The following is a 20,985-nucleotide window of genomic DNA, read 5'->3' as shown; positions in this document are numbered from 1 at the left end:
AATGTTTCTCCACCAATGCATTTGTAACAGTCTTAGAGTCCACCTAGTGCACTCGGTGTTTCAGTGACTTGCTCATGGCCTAGCAGCAGTTAATGTGTGTCAGAGGAGGAACTGAAGACAGGTCATATTGACTTGAAGACTGACCCCAATCTACACGTGGAGCTCCATCTCTTTGGTCACTTACTGTTTGTTAAAAGAAACATGTTTGTACCATAATATTTACTCTGATTTTTATCCTTATTTAATGTTATCTTTGTTGACAGAAGGTAGTCATTTTAGATATTGCCCTTTCATACAAATTTTCCCATTTCTTGGAATTTTTTATATTCACTTTTTTTCAGGGTAACAATGAAATTTTATTACATTTAGAAACCTTGATTTATTCTACCATTCTACCATTCCCCAGATATTGTTCCCAACTTTTTGTCATTGCAAATAGCAAGGACTTGTTTAAACAGATTAAGTCAAATCAGAGCTGCCATAATTGTAAACAATTTCTTATCTTGATTCTTTCTTCCAGTTTTGCATTTGCTTTGATGTTTAAACAAACCAGGGAAAGATCCGATTTCACATAGACAGATGATTCTAAAACAATAGGGGTGTCTTTAACCTGTTACTTCATGCCCATTAAGACATAGTCAATTTCAATTTCATTTTTCATGATGTCCTTAGAATCCCACTAGGTCCATCATCTTCTGCATCTGGGTTTTTCTTTGTACTTTTTTTTTTTTTGAGTGGGTCAATGAGGGTTAAGTGACTTGCCCAGGGTCACACAGCTAGTAAGTGTCAAGTGTCTGAGGCTGGATTTGAACTCAGGTCCTCCTGAATCCAGGGCTGGTGCTCTGTCCACTGCCCTATCTAGTTGCCCTGCATCTGTTTTTGAAGAAGGCATTCTAAGCAGTCTATAAGTCTGGATCTCGATGGCTAAAAGAATTAACCTCCTGAACCTCTTCATATTTAACTAGGTTGGTCATTATTTAATAGCACTGTCTTCCTGCTGGTTCCTTTTTGCACTCACTGCCAAAGACAGGATTATAGGACTCAGAGCTTGAAGGGCCCCAAGAGAACATCCAGTCCAATCTTATCATTTTATAGACTAGTAAACTGAGACTCACAGAAACCTGGAAACTTCTCCAAGGTCACACAGGCACATAGATGTAAGTGCCTTCTATATCCCAGCCTCCAGGCTCTAGGGTAGCCTGAGGAGTCAAGGGTTCTCTATTCTCTACCGCTATCAGCTTGGGCCCCTCATAAGCTATGGCCTAGCACTATTAGGAGTTAATGCTCAGTACCCCAGTTACATTTAAATGCTTTACAATGGTTGACTTTTATATCTCAAAGGTATAGCAAGAACTGATGTACAAGCCTTCCCCTTCCAAGACCTCGGGGGCATACTCTCCCCCATATTACATTGGTCTCTGGGGAAATAGGCTTAACTCTGATCAGTTCCTGCACAGCATTGGTCCCATCAAGATCATGCCTACAGGCGGCATCTCTGCCTGAGTCTTTGTCTGAGCTGGACTGGGGTCACTCCCAAAGGTTGCTCCTTGTTGCACTGAGAATCCTGGATCTCCATCAAGTTCAATCATCTTCTAGTCTTTTCACAGCTCCCAAGACTGGGGAGCCTATACTTCCTTCAACTAGAAGGGAAAAAAACAAACACTGAGGCCAAAGTTCTGAGGCCCATTTGGGGGGGCGGGGAGCACATGGCCTCAGAGGGGAGAAGGCCCTCGAGGCATCCAATCAGTTAACATTTACTAAGGACCTATGCTAAGCACTTCTCCCCTGATAGCAGTTTCTCATTGGATGTTGTAAGTCACTGGGATCCCCCCAAAACAAAGGAGGCCCAAGAGGCAATGACTGAAGCTAAGAGGGCCTTTTGAATGACTCCATATACAAAGAACTTCCCTTCCATTAAGTGGTAAGCTGATCACAACCAGTTATAGAATGTCTACACATGCTCCACAAGGTACTTCTTTTACATGTGTCATCATCATGATTCTCTCTTGGAAAAAGCTACTTAGCCATCTCTTAGACATTCTCCCAGGAGCTCTAGGGATGCATCTGTACCCTGCCCCCCCACCCCCAATAATAAGTAGAAGAGCTTGGATTTGTACCTAAGTCCTCTGGCCCCAAATTCACTACTTTTCTCACGATTCCAGGTAGGACCAAAGCTTCATACTCTGGTTAGGGAGGTGTTAATAGCCTTTCTTAGTAGGCTAGAGCCCAGAACTTGGGCCTCCTGGAAGAATCCAGAGCGCCTCTCAGTCTCAATAAGACATCTGAGTAGGATTTTAAAGAAGGCCTTTTTATTTATAACCTATTAATAAAAACTAATGTATAACAATCACATGCATTTTAAAAAATTTGTTTGTTTGTTTATTTATTTAAAGTTTTGAGTTCCAAATTCTATCCCTCTATCACTCCCTTCCTCCCTACCCTCTCCCCTCCCTGAGGTGTTAAGCAATCAGTATAGGTTATACATGTGCAGTTATGTAAAACATTACCATATTAATCATTTTATATAAAAAGACTCAAGTGGAAAAAAAAACTCAAAGAAAATGCAAAGTATCATGCTTTAGTCTGTGTTCATTCAATATCAGTTCTCTCTCTGGAGGTGGATCGTCTGCTTTATCATTAGTCCTTTGGGATTGTCTTGGATCATTGTATTGCTGAGAGTAGTTAAGTCATTCACAATTGCTCATAGAACACTAATGCTGTCACTGTGTACAATGTTCTCCTGGTTCTGCTCACTTCACTATACATCAGTTCATATGAGTCTTTCCAGGTTTTTCTGAAATCATCCGGTTTGTCATTTCTTATAGCACAATAACCTTCCATTACAATCATTTGTTTAGTCATTCCCCAATTGATGGGCATTCCTTTGATTTCCAATTCTTTTTTTTTTTTTTTTTGTGGGGCTATTGGGGTTAAGTAACTTGCCCAGGGTCACACAGCTAGTAAGTGTTAAGTGTCTGAGGCTGGATTTGAACTCAGGTCCTCCTGAATCCAGGGCCAGTGCTCTATCCACTGTGCCACCTAGCTGCCCCTGATTTCTAATTCTTAGCTGCCACAAAGAGTTGCTACAAATATTTTTTATACAATTTTTTCCTTTTCTCTTTTTCACAATTACTATTGTTAACTGTTTCCTTCCATCCTATTCCCTTTCCCATGATCTTTATTATCTATCTTGTTTCACCCAATTCCTCCTCAAAAGGGATTTGCTTCTGACTGCCCCCTCCCCTACTCTGCCATCCCTTCTTTCACCCCTCCCTCATTATCCTCTTCCCCTCATACTTTCCTGCGGGGTTAGATAGATTACTCCACCCAATTAAGTGTTCCTTAACCAATTCTGATGAGATTAAAGCCTTTGAGCCAATTCTGAGGAGTGTAAAACTCATTCACTGTCCAGTTTAGATAGATTACTCCACCCAATTGAGTGTATATGTTAATCCCTCCTTGAGCCAGCTCTGATGAGATTAATGTCTTTGAGCCAATTCTGAAGAGTGTGCCCTGCTCTCCTCCATCTCTCCCCCTACTCTATAAGCCCTTTCCTGTTTCTTTCATGTGGGATTTTACCCCATTCTACCTCTCCCCTTCCCCCTCCCCCAGTGCAATCCTCTCACCCTTCAATTTTACCCTAAAGATGTCATCCTGAGGCAGCTACGTGACACACTGGACAAAGCACCCACCCTGGACCCAGGAGGACCCAAGCCCCAATCCAGCTTCTGTCACAAGACACTCACCCACTGCCTGTCCCCAGGCAATCAATTTACTTTCTTTCTTGCTTTTTTTTTTTTTTTTTTGGTGGGGCAATGAGGGTTAAATGACTTGCCATGGGTCACACAGCTAGTAAGTGTCAAGTCTATGAAGCCGGATTTGAACTCAGGTACTCCTGAATCCAGGGCCGGTGCTTTATCCTCTGCGCCACCTAGCCACCCCCTTATTTTTTTTTTAATGAACAAGCACTTATTTCTTTTTTCCCCTCTCCCCTCAAGTGCCTCCGAAAAAAAGGGAAAAAGAAAGCCTTGTACTAAATATTCATAGGCACATTGGCCACGTCCATGAGTGCTGCTATTCTGGAATGCAATCTGGAATAATGTTCTTGAAGTTACTAAACTGGGCATAGCCTCTGACGCTGCACCGCTGCTCTCTAACAGTATTGGGTAGTTTTGCTTGCTGGATCTCCCCCTCCCATTTCTCCTCTTCCCCCTCCTCCCCCCCCCTCCCCCTTCTCCTTTTCCATCGTCATAAAAGGAAGGGGTGAAAGAAACAAATGAGCGACAATTTTCCCAGGGGAGTTAAGATGGGATGATTGACAGGAGCTCGCGCTACGGCGCTCTCCGCGGGGCGGGGCAAGGTGGGGCGGGGCGCTCAGGAGGACTTTCGGGCTTCCCGGGACGGGCTTTCCGGCAGGGGACGCTGTGGGCTCCGACGCAGGCGCGCCGGCGCAGGCGTGCCACTCTTGCCTTGCGCGCAGGCCGGCGGGGCGTGGAGGGGAGGCCGAGTCATATGACCGCTCTCTCGGCTTCCTGGCTCCGGCCGCCGCTGCCGCCGCTGCCTCTGCGAGAATCCCTGTCCGTGCCCCCGTCCCCATCCGCCTCGCTTCCCGGGGCCGGTCGAGCCGTTGGCGTGCGGGGTCCGTGTCGCTCGCGTGGAAGCCGCCCGCCCCCGCCATCATGCTGGCGCTCATCTCCCGGCTCCTGGACTGGTTCCGCTCGCTCTTCTGGAAGGAGGAGATGGAGCTGACGTTGGTGGGGCTGCAATACTCGGGCAAGACCACCTTCGTCAATGTCATCGCGGTGAGCGCCCCGCGACGCCCCCCGGGGTGGGCCGGGCCAGGGCGGGCCCCTCCTCCCCCTCCCGTAGCTGCCATCCCCGGAGCTCGGTCCTGCCAGGCCAGTAGAAACTCCGGGGTCCGCCGCCCGGCACCTAGTAGGCGCTTACCAAATGTGGCTGGCAGCGGTGGCACCTTCTCTCCCTCAGTCCATCCCTCCCGGCCGGTCCCCGCGCCCCTTTAATTCTCGTCCGCTCTCCCTTCATGTCCGGGACCGTCGTCCTCTTAGGGCCCGTGGGAGTGGGGGGAGGGATGCTGGCAGTGGGGCTAAATGTCAAGCGCCTACTATGTGCTAGGTAGGAGCCACAAAGAAAGGCAAAACACTACTCGCCGCCTAATGGGGTGGGCGAGTGGGTGGGGCAGGGGGTTAAGGCTCGCTAGTTTGCTGGCGCAAACAACTATGTGCATAAACGATAGGGACTGGATAAATTGGGGTAATTGGCGGAGGGAGGGGATCGGGAAAGGCTTCCTCTAAAAAGAGGGATTTTAGGGAGCCAGAGATGAGGAGGGAGAGAATGCCGTTGAAAATACTGGGTCGGTGTTTGTGGGTTTAAAGGTCTCAGCTCTCGTGGAAATTATTTGTCAAAACGAGGGAGATAATCCTCATTCTGCTAAATTCTCGTCTACGGAAATAGGATTGTTGTCAGTTTGCTGGAGGAAGAGGGTGTGGGTCCGATATTGAGCCGACCTGGGGGAAGGGGAGGAGGGAGTGTAGGTGGGGCCTGCCCACTCAGGCCCGCGTGTCATGCCCGCTGGTTTCGGGTGGGTTCCTTCGGGAGCAGTCCCAGGGAGTTCTGTATGAGGAGTTGCGATGTCTGTTTAGTATTGATTCTATGTGTGGGTGGGAGAATACTTGGTGTGAAGTTTATGATTTGGGGGGAAAGAGGGAGGAAGACATAGGAAAGAATGTTGTTTGTTATCCTTCATGTAGGGTTGAAAAGTTAGGGTCATTGGAGCTTTGGAAAGATCTTGACGGGAAACAGTAGTAGACCTGGCACTTTTCAGCTGGCTTTAGAAGTCTCCATTTGACAGAACACAAGCTGCTCAACTGGTTTGGCAGCTAGAATGATTCAGTAGTTCCTCTCCTGTGTTGAAGAAGCTAGGTAATCTGTGACTCTTAATCATTCCCATTGCCACATTACTGCTAGGATTAACACTTGGTAAATTCAAATACTGCACTAGCTGAAATTAAACCCAGCAGTAGGAGTTCCTTTGAGGAAACTAGTATTGTCAGCAGAAATAATGCCTACACTTTTAAAGAGCTCATTTTATAGTAATAAAAGTTTTAAATTTTGGAATGATCACCACCATTTATTGTACGTAGATGTATCTCAATGCTTTTCAAATGAATACAAATAAGTAAACATTTAGGTTACTTAGAATACTCACAGTTGCACAAAATTTAAATGTGATGTTAAAAAAAAAGATGAAGCTCTGGGCCAGCTGAAAAGAGATTAATCTTTTTTTGGCTCTTCTGATCCTCCTAACTTTGTTTTGATGGTAACAGATGAAAATTGGAATTTATTTTGTAATTCAAAATTCTTTTGGAAAAGTGATAAATTCTTTGCAGAAAGGCATGTTGCTCAAGTGATACTTTTGTGCCAAAGAAGCAGCTAACTTTTAGAAATCTAAGAAAACTTTCTATACACTCTGAAAACTGAGTGCTGGTGATATTCTGTATAGGTATTTCATAGAAAAACAGATCAAATTTTGAAAAATATCCAGGGAATCACTCCCTTTTCAGTTCAGTTTTTTTTTTAAAGATGATTGGTTGACATTTAATGGTATCATGTACTTTTGCAGAAGAGCATTTTACAGTATTTCGGAACCTCTTGAATGAAGTTGGAGTTCTGAAAGTAAAATTAATCAGTTGAATGTTGTCAGTGTTATACTAGATAGTCTTTGGATACTAATGATGTGCCATGTTCTGAGATAAAATCTGGACTATATCTTTAGCTCATATGAGTATCTTTTTTTTTTTTTTAAAGAAAGGAGACATTATTACTCTTCATGTTAAGTGTGAAACTTTAATATCAAGAATTAATTTTAGAACTTTTATTTAAAAGGAAAGTTGCTTTACTTATTTAAAAAACTATCATCTTGCAGACCTTAAAAATAACTCTAGGGATCTCTTTATGTCTCTTCTGTGATTTTTAAAAATTTTAATTTTTAGTCCGCAGATTTAAATACAGATGTTTAGACCATAATATGTCATAAGTATAAATTGAATGTTTAATCTGATTCACCAATCCTATATTAAACACTTGCTTCTCACAATTCTTAAATGTGTTAGTTTAAGCTAAGCTAATTGTCATTTTGGAGTCATTAAACTTTAAAATAAGCTTTCAGTCAAATCAAAATAACATTGTTTTAATTGGTAACTCTTTAAATGAAATTAATGCTTTTTTTATAAAGATGAAATGCTCATAGCCCTTATTACTAATTTTTTTTTATTTTATTTTAATTTTTATTTATCTTTTGGTGGGGTAATGGCGCTTAAGTGACTTGTCCAGGGTCACACAGCTAGTAAGTGTCAAGAGTCTGAGGTTGGATTTGAACTCAGGAACTTCTGAATCCAGGGCCAGTGCTTTATCCACTGCCCCACCTTCCCACCCCCACCCTTATTACTAATTTTAAAGGCAAGGCATTAATATAGTTAGAGCAGGGCTTCTTAACTTTTTTGTGTGTCATGGACCCCTTTGGTAATCTGATGGAGCCTAGGGGATCCCTCCCCAGAATTATGTTATTAAATATATAAAATGAAATACATAGGGTTGCAAAGGGAAACCAATTATGTTGAAATACAGTTGTTTAAAAAAACAAACAAAAAAAGTTAAGAAATCCTAGGTTAAGAACCTCTGAGTTAAAGGGAGATTCTAAACTTAGGAAATTATGAATTTAAAAACTGAAATTTTTACAAATGTAGTCCAGCTATTTTCCTTCTATACGGAGAAAAGTTTTACTGATCGCAGAATTTCCTATTGAAGGTATTAAGGAATGAAAGATGCCTAAACTCAAAGGCAATGCAAAGTCTTCTATTTAAGCAGTTATTGCTCAATAAATCATGTGCTCAGTTTACAGTGTGATGTGTGTGTGATGTATGTTGAGTAATCGCCATTTAATTAGTATTCTTGTATTATTAGGCAGTTTATGGGGTCCACAAATTCCTTATGAGGTGTGTATTTAATGAAAGAACTTTATGCACCTAGACATTCTGTAAGCTTTCATTTAACTTTGAATCTCTCTTAGCACTTTGATAAGTATTGGAGTTAAAAGGTAATCTTGGCAAAAGTTTCCTGCTGCGGTCTAGTAAGAAATTTTGGGTTTGTGGCTCTAACTGAGCTTGATCTTTATTTGCCTTCAAACATTCTATACCAGTTGTTTGACTGAAGTGATATGACATTTCTGTTTTTGCTTTTGTGCTAAACAAGGATACTGTGAGGAATGTTAGGTAAATACAAAAACTAATTGGAGTATTGGATTGTTATCTAAACCCTTTTGTTGTTCAGTTGTTTCAGCCACGTCTGACTCTTCATTATCCCATTTGGGGTTTTCTTGGCAAAGATACTGGAGTTCTTTGCCGTTTCCTTCTCCAACTCATTTTACAGATGAGGAAAATGAGGCAGACAGGGTTAAGTGACTTGACCAGAGTCATACAGCTAGTGTCTGAGGCTGGATTTGAACTTAGGTCCTCTGACTAGGCCTGATGCCCTATCTACTGTGTCAACTAACTGTCCTCTAAACCCTTAGTGACGCCTTATTAGAATCTTTGTAGCATGTTAAATCTAGACCAAATCCTTTGATTAATAGTAGGAAGCCTAAAGAGGCCATTCTGAAAAGACTTAGGGAAGAGAATATAGGTAGTTACTATTAGAATATTATGGATAGAAACTTACTGAATGTAATTGAGTTACTGTGCTATCTGAACATCCTTAAAGCAAACATTAACTATAGATTGAATAGTTTGCTCAATTTTTTTCATCAAAAAAGTGATAAAAGCAATTTTTGGGGGGGTAGGGCAATGAGGGTTAAGTGACTTGCCCAGGGTCCCACAACTAGTAAGTGTCAAGTGTCTGAGGTCACGTTTGAACTCAGGTTCTCCTGAATCCAGGGCCAGTGCTTTATCTCCTACACCACCTAACTGCCCCAATATAAACAATTTTTAAAGGAAAATCATTTTTAAGTGACATGTACAAATCTAGAGATAACTAAAGAATGAGATCTGTTGATGGAGTGTACTATGTAGTTTTTTATTAAGTTCATAACGTGAAAACCTCTTTTTCTAGAGGTTCAGGATGTTGTTACTTCTGGGTATCCTGGAGTCTACAGTGAGGAGTGTTAGGGCTCTAAAACCCCCAGCCACAAGTTGTCCTCCTTGGAACTCTTATAGCAATTAGGGGAATGTGTATAGAGCTGGAAGAGACCTTAGAGATCCTTTAGTGTAGGGTTTCTTAAACTTTTTCCACTCTTGATCCCTTTTCCCCTGAGAAATTTTTATGTGGGCCCCAGGTATATAAGTATATAAAATAGGTATACAAATCAAACATTTATTGCCAAATTTTTCGAGACTCCCACATTCAGTTACATGACCCTATATGGGGGTTTAAGAAGCTTTGCTCTAAGGCAGATTTCAGAAAAACTTGGAAAGACTTATATGAATTGATGCTGAGTGAAATGAACAGAACCAAGAGAACATTGTACACAGCAACATTGTGTAATGATCAATTGTTGATAGACTTAGCTCTTCTCAGGAATACAGTGATTCAAGACAATTCCAAAGGACTCATGTTGGAAAATGCTCTCCATATCTGCATCCAGAAAAAGAGTCTGGATGCAGATTGAAACATACTATTTTCCCTTTTTTTCCTTTGATTTCTTTTAATTTTTTTCCCCAATTACATGTAAAGATATTTTTTGAGTTCCACATTTTTCTCCCATCCTCCCTTTCCTCCACCCTCCTGAAGCCAGCAAGCAAACTGATATGGGTTATTCATTACAATAATGTTAAACATATTTCCACCTTAGTCATGTTGTAATAGAAGAATCGGAACAAAAAGGGGAAAAACGCAAGAAAGAATAAACAACAAAAGTGAAAATAGTATGCTTTGATCTGCATTCAGATTCCACAGTTCTTTTTCTGGATGTGGAGAGCATTTTCCATCATGAGTTTTTTGGAATTGTCTTGGATCATTATATTGCTGAGAAGAGCTAAGTCTATCACAGTAGATCATCACACAACGTTTAGTTCCAGATGACACTGGCACTGGGGGTCTCTTTCTCTGGTGAAGCCTTCCTGGGACTGGATCTATGTCAGCGTGACTGTGGGGTTGGGCTCCACTCCTGTCTCAATATAGCAGCTCCCTCCTTCTGACCTTCCAAGCCGTTCTTGGTTAGAAGATGATTTCAGCACATTCTTCTGTGGATTTTCCTGCTCCAGGTATTGTCCTGTGGCATTATTTGGATGTTTTTTGGATCGGGTTGTGAGTTCGAGAGCTCACTGTCTTTCCTCCGCCATCTTGGCTCCACCCTGGAAGTCTGCACCCTATTCCTTTTGACCAGTGTTTTGCTTCTGACCCATCATCACACAATGTTGTTGACACCGTGTACAATGTTCTCTTGGTTTTGCTTATTTCACTCAGCATCAATTCATATAAGTTTTTCTAGGGTTTTCTGAAATCCATTTGTTTATCATTTCTTATAGCACTATTAGCATTCCATTACATTCATATACCACAACTTGTTTAGCCATTCCCCACTTGATGGGCATCCCCTCAATTTCCAATTCTTTGCCACCACAAAAAGAGCAGCTATAAATATTTTTGTACATGTGTTTTTCCCCCTATTTTATGATCTCTTTCAGATTTGGACCTAGTAGTGGTATTGTTGGGTCAGAGGATATGAACAGTTTTATAGCCTTTGGGGCATGGTTCCAAATGAAGCATATTGTTTTCACCTTTGTTGTTGTTTCTCCCCCCACCTTTTGTTCTCATTCTTCTCTTACAACATAACTGATGTGGAAATATGTTTAACACGATTGTACTGTATAACCTACATCAGATTGCTTGCTGTCTTGGGGTGGGGGGAGGGAAGGAAGACGGGGTGAAAAATTTGGAACTCAAAAATCTTACAAAAATGAATGTTGAAAACTATCTTTACATGTAATTGGAAAAAAATACTATATTTAAAAAAGAAGAAGAAGCAGCTTTGCTCCACTTCAGGGGTTCTTAGCCTATGATCCAGGAACTTGTTTTTTTCACTATTTTGATAACTGTTTCAGTGTATTTGATTTCCTTTGCATTCCTGTGTATTTTCTTTTAAGCATTTAAAAACATTTCTGGGAAAATGTCTTTTGGCTTCATCAGACTTGTAAAGGGGTCCATGACACATGAGAGGTTAGTTAAGAAGGCCTGGCCTTGGCCAACTCTTCTGATTATACAGTTGGGCACAGTTCAGCCTGGACAGAGGAAGTGATTCGGTCCAAGCTGAACTGCAGGGCCAGGGTTGTGTCCCAGCCTCTACCATGGTGTCTTTCAAACCTTGTGTGCACTTTTCTTTTATTTAATTTTGTAGTTATTTTTGTTCGGATGCCCATTGCCATCTCCTTAAACGCAAGGACCATGCCACTTATCTCTTAGCTTCCTTCAGGATTGCCCAGGAATTGTCTCCCTTTGCTTTTGTATTGGTACTCCTGTATGCCCCACTGCTGGCTATGCTGGGAAGACAAAGGCAAGAATGAAACAGCCCTTGTCCCCAAGGGCCTTAGCTCACTTTTATTCATCTGCTGGCCTGTCTTTTGTGCTGACATGTTCTCTAGCCTAGCAGTGAAACCAGAGGTCTGAATTAAGAAAAATGATTTTTATTGTATTTAAAATGACTGCCTTTCTTGAAGAAGTTATTTCATAGCCTGTTGTCCCTTGTTAATTGTCCCAAATCACATTAACTGGACTGTCAATTGAGCATCAGTTAAAAATTCATGACTTCCATAGGAAAAACAATGGGCATTTAGGAAATGTGGCCATTTAGGTCATTGTCTGAGCAGATTTTGCTGCTATAGAGTTATACTAGATTTGCCATTGTGCACTTTTGAGGGTAAAATTTGCTTATTTTTCTGGGAAAAAGCCCAGTAGCAGAGCAGTGAATATTTTTGAATTTATTGAGAATATCACTCTTCTGGGTTAAATTGGTTTTTCTAAAGACCAGGGCTATAAAATGGAACATTTTTCCCCCTGATGTTTTTGTTAAGCTGGAAGGCAGTTTGTGTAAATATAACTCACTCTTTTTAGTTGTTGTGGTATTGTATTAGCATTAATTGGTTTTAAAAATTATTACCACACTGGACTATATTAATTCATCTTTCAGAATTGTAATGTTGCTTATTCTCTGCATCCCTTACCTGACCTCAGTACTGTTTGGTGGAGGCTGGAGCATCACGCTCACTGATTTGGGGATCTACAATAAAAGCATTTGTAGTTTTTTTTTTTTTTTAAAGTGAGGCAATTGGGGTTAAGTGACTTGCCCAGGGTCACACAGCTACTGTTAAGTGACTGAGGCCAGATTTGAACTCAGGTCCTCCTGACTCCAGGGCCAGTGCTCTATCCACTGCGCCACCTGCATTTGTAGTTTTTGACAAATTCCAAGCAATTTCACAAAGCAGACTTGCTTTCTGAAAATATTTGGGGTTATTAATCAAATCTTTCATTTACTGTCTTTGAGTGATGTCATATGATTGGGAATCTCTGAAGGATTAAAGTATGGGTCCATAAATGGCATTGAAGAGATTCACGGTGGTCAGTGAACAAGCTATATATAATGATCTACTATGGAGGATTTACAAAAGGACATGAACAGGATGAGAAGATATGGATGTGTTGTAATCTGTACCACTGGACGAAGTTCCCACATCACCAGGATAAAGGCATTGAAGCATTAATAATTTTTAATTTGTGCTAGATTATTTCTTGACTGTTGCATTTAACTCTACAAATAAGTTAATATATTGGGACTGGAAACATAATAAATAAAAAGTATTTCTCAATTGAATTAAGAGAAAAACATGGACTAATGTATAAAAACATTTAGATTTAAATGATGCTTAGATTTTCCCAAGGTATATTTGAAACTGCATTAAAATTTTTAGGGTTAAAATTTGGAGGTTTAAATATCAGTTTCTTTAAGTAAAAACACCAGTACTCCATTTTGTTAATGCTGTTAAGCTTACACTGTTTCTTAAATTAGAGATGGCTCTTGTGTATGGATCTGATTTCAGCATTTGACCAGCCTTTTTCAACAAGATGATATTCCCGTGGATGTCCTGCAGTGGATGGGTTTGTTTGTTTTTTAATTTAAAAATCGGTTTTTAAAAATTCCTTTTCAAATAATACTGTTTTCCTGTTCTCTTGCCTTCTTTAAATAACTTCTAGTGAAAGAGGCTTTACATGCTAGATCTCTGTTTGCATTTGGAAGTTTCTCTTCACATGAAGAGATGAAAAATGTCCTTTAATACTGAGGAGCCCGAGTGGCCATAGTCTAATTTCTGTAGCATTACAAGGTGATTGGCAAAGATGATATTCCCCATCACTTGTTGAAGGCTTTTTTGACAGTTAAAATTACTTTCAGGATGTAGGAATTTTTATCTTAAGCTTCAAAATTTGAGCAGGTGAAGATTCTGTGAGAGGCTATATTTGGAAAATATTGAACAATAATGAGCTTTGTTCAGATTGATTAATCCTTACAGTTTAGGTGGTGCGTTTTAAAAATGCATTTATCTTTTTAATTTTTTTATTTTAAATTCAGAAATTTTAGAACATGCATAAACTTAACACTGATTAATTTGCAAAAGATAGACAAATTATATTTCAAGGTTGTGGTAGAAATTTGTGTGAGGCACATAATTATACATTGAATTTAATCAACTTAGAGGATGAAATAAGACAAACACTTATTATTGAAAAATGTATTATTGCAATAATAACTTGTTTTAATGAGTATTTTCCCTGAATTGAAGTAGGGAAGTAGAAAATTCTCATTCTTCCATTGGCTTCTGTAAGGATTTGGGAAAAGTAATTTAAACTCTAGTCCTCAAGCTTCATTTGTAAATAATTGATAATCCATCTAATTAAGATTTTATTAATAATTGCAGTTGGAGGATTTAAACTCATGCTCATTTGGTGTCACTGGGAAGAGGTAGAAAAATCTGTCTTTACCAATAAAATCATAGATCGATCTGAGTATTTATACTATGTGTGATTTCAGACACTTACCCTGAAACCATAGCTTCTCTTTCAAAGGGGAGCTAAGATGAAGTCGAATTTGGCTGTTTCATATTTAACAAACGTTTTTGTGCCCACAGTAATGCCCATCTAGACTGTATTTCAGAGTCCACACTGAAAGAAAGGAAAGACACTTGGTGCTGTTTTACCGAACCTGTAGAATTTAGATTCTCCAGAGAAGTGGGCGTTTGTATTTGTTTATGGTATAAGTATAACTATTGATAAGAGAATAACTAGATTTTAGTGAGAAAAAAAAAAACAAAACACAACAACAAACAACAACCTCTAAAAACAACTATTCCACTGAATACTGAATAGCTCTCAATGCCTTTTGCCTTTTTGTAGTGTTCCCGATACAGTTATGCTAAAGTCCTATTCCAGTGATGCCCCAGCATCTCAGGTGGATGAGCTTGGGTAATTGAAGGGTGTGCTGCTGGAGATGATGTGGCTGGAGCAGGGCCCTGAGTTTGTCCTCAACAGGTCAGCCTAGCCAAGGCTGGGAGAGGCTCTCCATCAAAAAGGGGATGGTATTTTCAGCAACAGCAATTCATGAAGAAGATTTACTATGGTGTGGAGAGGATGAGATTTGCATTAATGGAAAGAGTTAACTACAAAAGTCATACATCTTTGAAGTATTGAATCTATGCTTAGAAGTTATGTGCTCATGGGAAAGTCACAAAACCCTGTAGAGTCTCAGTTCTTCATCTCTAAAATAATACTTGTAGTACAAATGCCAAGACTCAAATGAGTTTATATGTGTGTCTATAAATATTCATCAATCTTAAATCACTGTATAAATCTGTTATTAAACTACTGATAAAGCCTATTTGCAGCCAACAATACAAAAATTGTCAGGCTGAAAGTTGAGACACTCTTCAGGAGGCAGCAAATGTTTTATACCTTTAAATCTTTGGAGACTCTACCCCCTTGCCTAAACCTCTCTAGTTAGTGTGGAGAAAAACTAGTGTGTGTAAATTTGATACATACAGGACAGCGTGAAGGCTTGGTATATGTCATCTTTTCTGGTTTCTGTTTCCCGATGTCTGCCCTTGGAGTTTAAGTTCTGGATTAAGCCCTGGGATTACTGGGCCCTCTTTTCTTTCAGTTAAAGCAAATTTTGTATTTGCAATGTGTCTGTGCACATTGCCAGCATGTATATCCTTTTAAATGAAAAAAAAAAAAAACAACCAGGAGAGGTGAGAGAGCTAGCATTCCTACATAGCTCTTTAAGGCTTGCAAAGAGCTTTTAAAATATGATCTCATCTGATCCTCACAACCACCAAAGGAGGTCGTGTTATTTTCATTTTCTAGGTGGGGAAACTAACGCTGACAGAGGGGAAGTGTCTTGGCCAGGGTCACACAGTTTATAAATGCCTGCCTGTGGTCACATTTGAACTCAGGTCTTCCTGCCTCCAGGTCCCATGCTTGCATCCACAGCTTCACCCACACCTCTCTGTGAGACCAACTACTATCTGTATTTCCTTCCTATCTTTTTTTTTTTTTTTTTTTGGTGGGGCAATGAGGGTCAAGTGACTTGCCCAGGGTCACACAGCTAGTAAGTTTCAAGTGTCTGATGCCGGATTTGAACTCAGGTCCTCCTGAATCCAAGGCCCGTGCTTTATCCACTGTGCCACCTAGTTGCCCCCCTTCCTATCTTTTTTTTTTCTTTCCTTCCTATCTTTTAACAGCATATTGACCCTCCAGAGAAGGTCAGTGAATTTCATTCTCCATCCAGTTTCTTAAAAAAAGTTCATAGTGTGTAAATTATTTACTTAAGATGTGTGATTCTGAAGGGCTTACCAATCACAGCTTTTGTTTTAGAGTACAGGAAATGATTTATTTGAGATGTTTAAGGGTTACATAATGAAGTGAAATTTATTGGAAGTCTGCAGAGGAACAGGTGTCAATCAGCAGACCCCAGTGTTAGCGGGTGCAGCCATCGAAGGCCCTGAATCTGGCAGCCCAGCTGTGTGTCACCCTGGGCCTGGACTTCTTGTTATTGGGCACATGATGAGTGCCTGATGATAAATGGGACTGCTACCCTAAGTGTTAGATGACTTAGTGTCCCCCTGTGGGGAGAATACCCTATGGAAAGATATAACAACTTTTGCGACATCTTCATAAGACTCTTCAAGGGGGCAGGGCCTAGGAGAAGTTTGTGATGTGACTAATCTCTATGAGGTGGATTCTGTGTGCTCCCTTTCTCAGCGAAGGGAGTATCTTCTTGAATGATCACATTGTTGATACTTAATGACTCAAAGCCACATTTGTCAATAGCCAGAAATGGAGAATGACTGAAGAAGGTGTTCATTTAAATGCTATTCCTCAGGAATGTTAAAGATAATAATAGTAATCAGCATTTTATAGTGCTTTAAGGTGTACAAAGCACTAGAACAGTATCTTATTTTATCCTCACACCAACTGTGGGGGCACTGGATGCTATTATTGTCCTCATTTTAGAGATGAGGACTTGTAACTTCGTAACTTCTGCTGAAACAGAGGTGAAGTGACTTGTGTAGGGTCACACAGCTAGTGTGTTTAGGGTGACATTTGAACTCAGGTCTTCCTGATTTCCTAGTGTTCTATGCATTGTGCCACCTCGCTGCCTCAGAAGCCAATAGACTAAACATGGCTCATTTGCTTTCAGGCTTGCTAGATTTTTATTAGATTTGAATAGAAATAAATGGAATCTTTCATGAAACAAAGGGCTAGCTTGAATTTGAATACCATCTTTCCCCAGAAGACCATTTTGCCGTATTTGTCTATTTTAAACTCAAAGGCTGTCAGTGCTTGGAATTTTTCTGAGTTTCTTTTAAGTTTTAGGTCTTTGTATTTTGGTATCCTAGATTTCCTCATTTTCCTTCTACTCAGATCATAATGCATATCACCTTAACATTTGAGCCTAGTGAAAGGGAAAGATTGTTGTATGATCCCTAGTCCTTTTCACCTTGGTTGCTTTAGGGTCTTCTGTTCAATTTCTCTGGGTCCCATAAAGCTTTTCCCTTCCATTCCTTTGTGTGTCCTGTTACTGCTTGAAGAGAGCCAGTTACTGTGGAACATTTGCTTTAACTCCTTTATAATTGTACCCTTATTGGCTGTGACAGTGTTGACAGTATTTCTTGTCACTTAACCTGTGCACATCTGCATTTGGAGCTGAGTTAGAATGCCCTGGCTTAGTTTTGGTGCCCTGATTCTGCTCTAGGATCTTGAAGGCGACAGTTTGATTTGCCTGAGATCTTAGAGGTCATGTGCCCATTGAGAACAGGGATCTTGATTTTAAGTGGTCACCTAGAGAGGAGCATTTCAGGACTTGTGTTTGTACATTCTAGCTTTTACCATCTGATATGTTGAACTCATAACTGTAATGAATTACCCAGTTCTAAAATTGGATATGATTGTTCATGGACTATATCCTTTATATCTTTAACTTGTTTGTCTGTAATTTCATTTAGCTTTTGGTAGAATCCATGTACTCCAAGACTCATAAAAGTTGTACTAACCCTTTAAAAATTCACATTTCCTTCAACTTTCAATGTTTCCTCATAATAAATTCTCATATTTATGGCAGCATAGCTTTTGGGGGATGGGGTGGGTTTGGGAAATATGGATGTATTTGTTTATCTTGATAAGCAGATTTTATTAACCAGCTTTCTACCTGGTTGAAAGGCTGCTGATTTGTTGTGAGGTGATTTGTTTTAGTGATTCAAAGTGGAATGCAGTATTGAGCGACTGAGAATTCTTAATTGTTACAGAACTGTGACTCTTATTTAATAATATGGCATGGCGTCTCTTCATTGTGTAGCTAGAATAGTTGCCATCTTCTTTGTAACTTCCACTGAGCACAGAGAGGTTCCATGATTTGCCCAGAATTATATAACCCAGTATGTGCTGGAGGTGGGATTCAAAAATAAAAAACATATATATTTTTTTAATCAAAATTTTTATTTATAGTTTTGAGTTCTGATTTTTATCCCTCTTTCACTCCCTCCCTTTTCCCCTCCCTAAGGCAGCAAGCCATCAGATAAGGGTTGTACATCTATGGTTATGTAAAACATTAACATATTTGTCATTTTGTTCAAGAAAACTTGAGTAAAAGAAAAAAATGAAAGAAAGTGAAAAATAGCATGCTTCAGTCTGTTCCATCAGTATCAGTTCTTTCTTTGGAGGTGGATAGTTCTTTCATCAGTAGTTCTTTGGGATTGTCTTGGATCATCGTATTGTTGAGAATCATCAAGTCATTCCCAGTTCTTCATCAAACAATATTGCTGTCTCTGTGCACAATGTTCTCCTGGTTCTGCTCACTTCACTATACGTCAGTCCATACAAGTCTTTCCAGGCCTTTCTGAAATCATCCTGCTTGTCATTTCTTATAGCACAATAATATTCTATCAACATCATACACCACAGCTTATTTAGCCATTCCCCAATTGATGGGCATTCCTTTGATTTCCAATTCTTAGCCAACACAAAAAGAGCTGCTGTAAATATTTTTGTACAAATAGGCCTTTTTCACTTTTGGGGGATGTCTTTGGTATATAAACCTAGCAGTGGTATTGCTGGATCAAAGGGTATGCCCAGTTCTAAAGCCCTATAACCCATTGTGCATAGTTCCACATTGCTCTCCAGAATGGTTGGATCTTTTCACAACTCCACCAACAGGGGATTAGCATCTCAGCTTTCCCACATCCCCTCCAACATCCAATATTTTCTGTTTTTGTTATATCAGCCACTCTGATAGGTGGGAGATGATACCTCAGAGTTGTTTTAATTTGCATTTCTCTGATCAGTAGTGATCTACAGCATTTTTTCATATGATTATAGATAGCTTTGATTTCTTTGTCTGAAAACTGCCTGTTCATATCCTTTGACCAATTATCAATGGGGATGGAGGAGGGTTTTAAACACAGACCCAGCTCTGAGGCCTGCTCTATACCCTCCATGCTGGGCTATCTCTACTTCTGTGGCTTTACACTTAACATGTAAGGGCCTGTGCTCTCTTAGGTCACAAAGCCAATCCAAGACAAACGAGCTAGTGATGAAAGAGGTATCCTTGATGTTTTGTAAATTGCACTGAATTCTGATTCAAAGGGAATATCCCGGAAAGACTGATGCAAATACACAGGAAACTGACCAGCCAATTTCGATTTAAAACAAGAACGTATTGAGGATGGAGCCAAAGCAGCTAAAAGAAAATGAGTCTTAAAAATGTGGCCCATAAATGCTGTGTCAGCAGTGCTGGATCTTAGCAGGAGCGGAGGCTGGCATGGATGCTAATGACAACACAAAAGGATTTTCAAGGCTGGATCGTGAGAAGGATCATACTAGAGAGGAGCTTTGGGGGATCCATGGACAGATGATTACCAACAATAAAGAGAAGGTAGAACTGCTCTGTTCTTGCTTCTGGTTTTTGCCAAGGAGAATTACTTTTGTCCAGGAAGTAACTGAACAAAGATTACTAACAGGGAGTGATACTGAAGATGAGAAAGAAGAGAAAGAGCACCTAATTGCCCTTGTGGTCACCTGGCCCAGGGGAACCATAGCCTCAGGGACTTAAAGCCCTGAGCTGCTGATGGAGGTAGCTGAAAGGTCACAGAAAATGGGAGAGCTACTGTGAGAGTTTAGAAGGACAAGTGTCCCAATGTTAAAAAAAAGAAAATAGAGTCTGCAAACTATTGGCCAGTTAGGCTTTGATTCCAGGGAATATTCTAGAACATATCATTAAAAAGATGGTTGGCAAACATTTAGAAAAGGAAGCAGTAATTATTATGAAGAGCCACTCTAGCTTTGTCAAGAACTGGTCAAGCTAGACTAACCTCATTTCCTTTTTTAACAAGATTATTAAATTAGTAGACATGGGAAATCCTGTGGAAATAGTTGACCTAGATTTTTAGCAAAGCATTGGTAAAGTAGCTCATACTGTTTTTGTGGAGAAGATAGATGTGGATGAGATCTCAGAACTTTTTTTAGTTGTGTGCATATCTATCAAAAAGTTTTTGTAAACAACACCAATATATGTGTATTTCCTTATTTGTAATTATTTATATATGATGTGGTACATTATTAAACTTATACAAAACTGAAGTGAAAACAGAGAAGATGAAATAGTTGTTGAATTATATGGAGTCAGGGAATTGCATGGTTAGACTCCTGCTTTAGGAAAATCACTTTGTCAGCTATGTGTAGGATGAAGGAGGAAGACCAATTGGGAGCTTTTACAGTAATGCAGGTGAGAGTTAATGAGGCCCTGAACCGGCGTAGCAGCTTTGTGAGGAGAGAGGAGAGATAGAGATGACAAGATTTGGCAAGTGATAAGATATCTGCACTGAAGGCAAGTAAGGAATCAAAGGTAAAAGGTTACAAGCTTGGGTGACTAGAAGGATGTCGGTATGCTCATCAATAAAAGGGAAGTTTGGAAGAGCAGTATTTGGGGGGTGAGAAAAGTAATGAGTTCTGTTTTGAGCCTGTTGAGTCTGAGATGCCTATGGTTAATTGATGGACAACTAGAGGACTCAATGGATAGAGCACTAGACCTGGAGTTAGGGAGACCTGAATTCAAATCCTGACTCAGACACATGCTAGCTGGACAAGTGACTGCCAGCTGCCTCAGTTTCCTCATCAGTAAAATGGGAACAATAAAGCACCTTTTTCCCAGGGTTGTGAAACACTTAGCATAGTGCCTGGCACATATAGCAGGAGCTTAAATGCTTTTTCAGTCTCCTCCCCTATGCACCTTTCCTTTCCTACATCCAGTTTGAAACGTCTTATTAGGCAGTTTGTGATATGGAACTGGAATTCAGGAGCAAGATTAGGGCTAGATGTTTAGATCTGGAGTCACCTGTGTTGAGATGATAATTAAAACCCTGGGAGCTGATGAAATAA

At 40.1% G+C, this 20,985-nt stretch overlaps 1 protein-coding gene across 1 annotated transcript in view; it reads left to right on the top strand.

The window, feature by feature from the left end:
• The first annotated feature begins 4,505 nt into the window (after window positions 1-4,505).
• ARL8B (ADP ribosylation factor like GTPase 8B) overlaps window positions 4,506-20,985 on the top strand; it is a 52,053-nt gene continuing 35,573 nt past the window's right edge. Inside the window, exon 1 of the mRNA XM_043966609.1 lies at window positions 4,506-4,802. Within this exon, the coding sequence (XP_043822544.1) occupies window positions 4,680-4,802 (123 nt within the window). The 5' untranslated portion in view covers window positions 4,506-4,679. The remainder of the gene's footprint in view (window positions 4,803-20,985) is intronic.

Source organism: Dromiciops gliroides, chromosome 1 (assembly GCF_019393635.1).
Source record: "Dromiciops gliroides isolate mDroGli1 chromosome 1, mDroGli1.pri, whole genome shotgun sequence".
NCBI lineage: Eukaryota > Metazoa > Chordata > Mammalia > Microbiotheria > Microbiotheriidae > Dromiciops > Dromiciops gliroides.
Note: the sequence above shows the minus strand (reverse complement) of the source record. Positions and strands in the feature narration are given on the sequence as shown.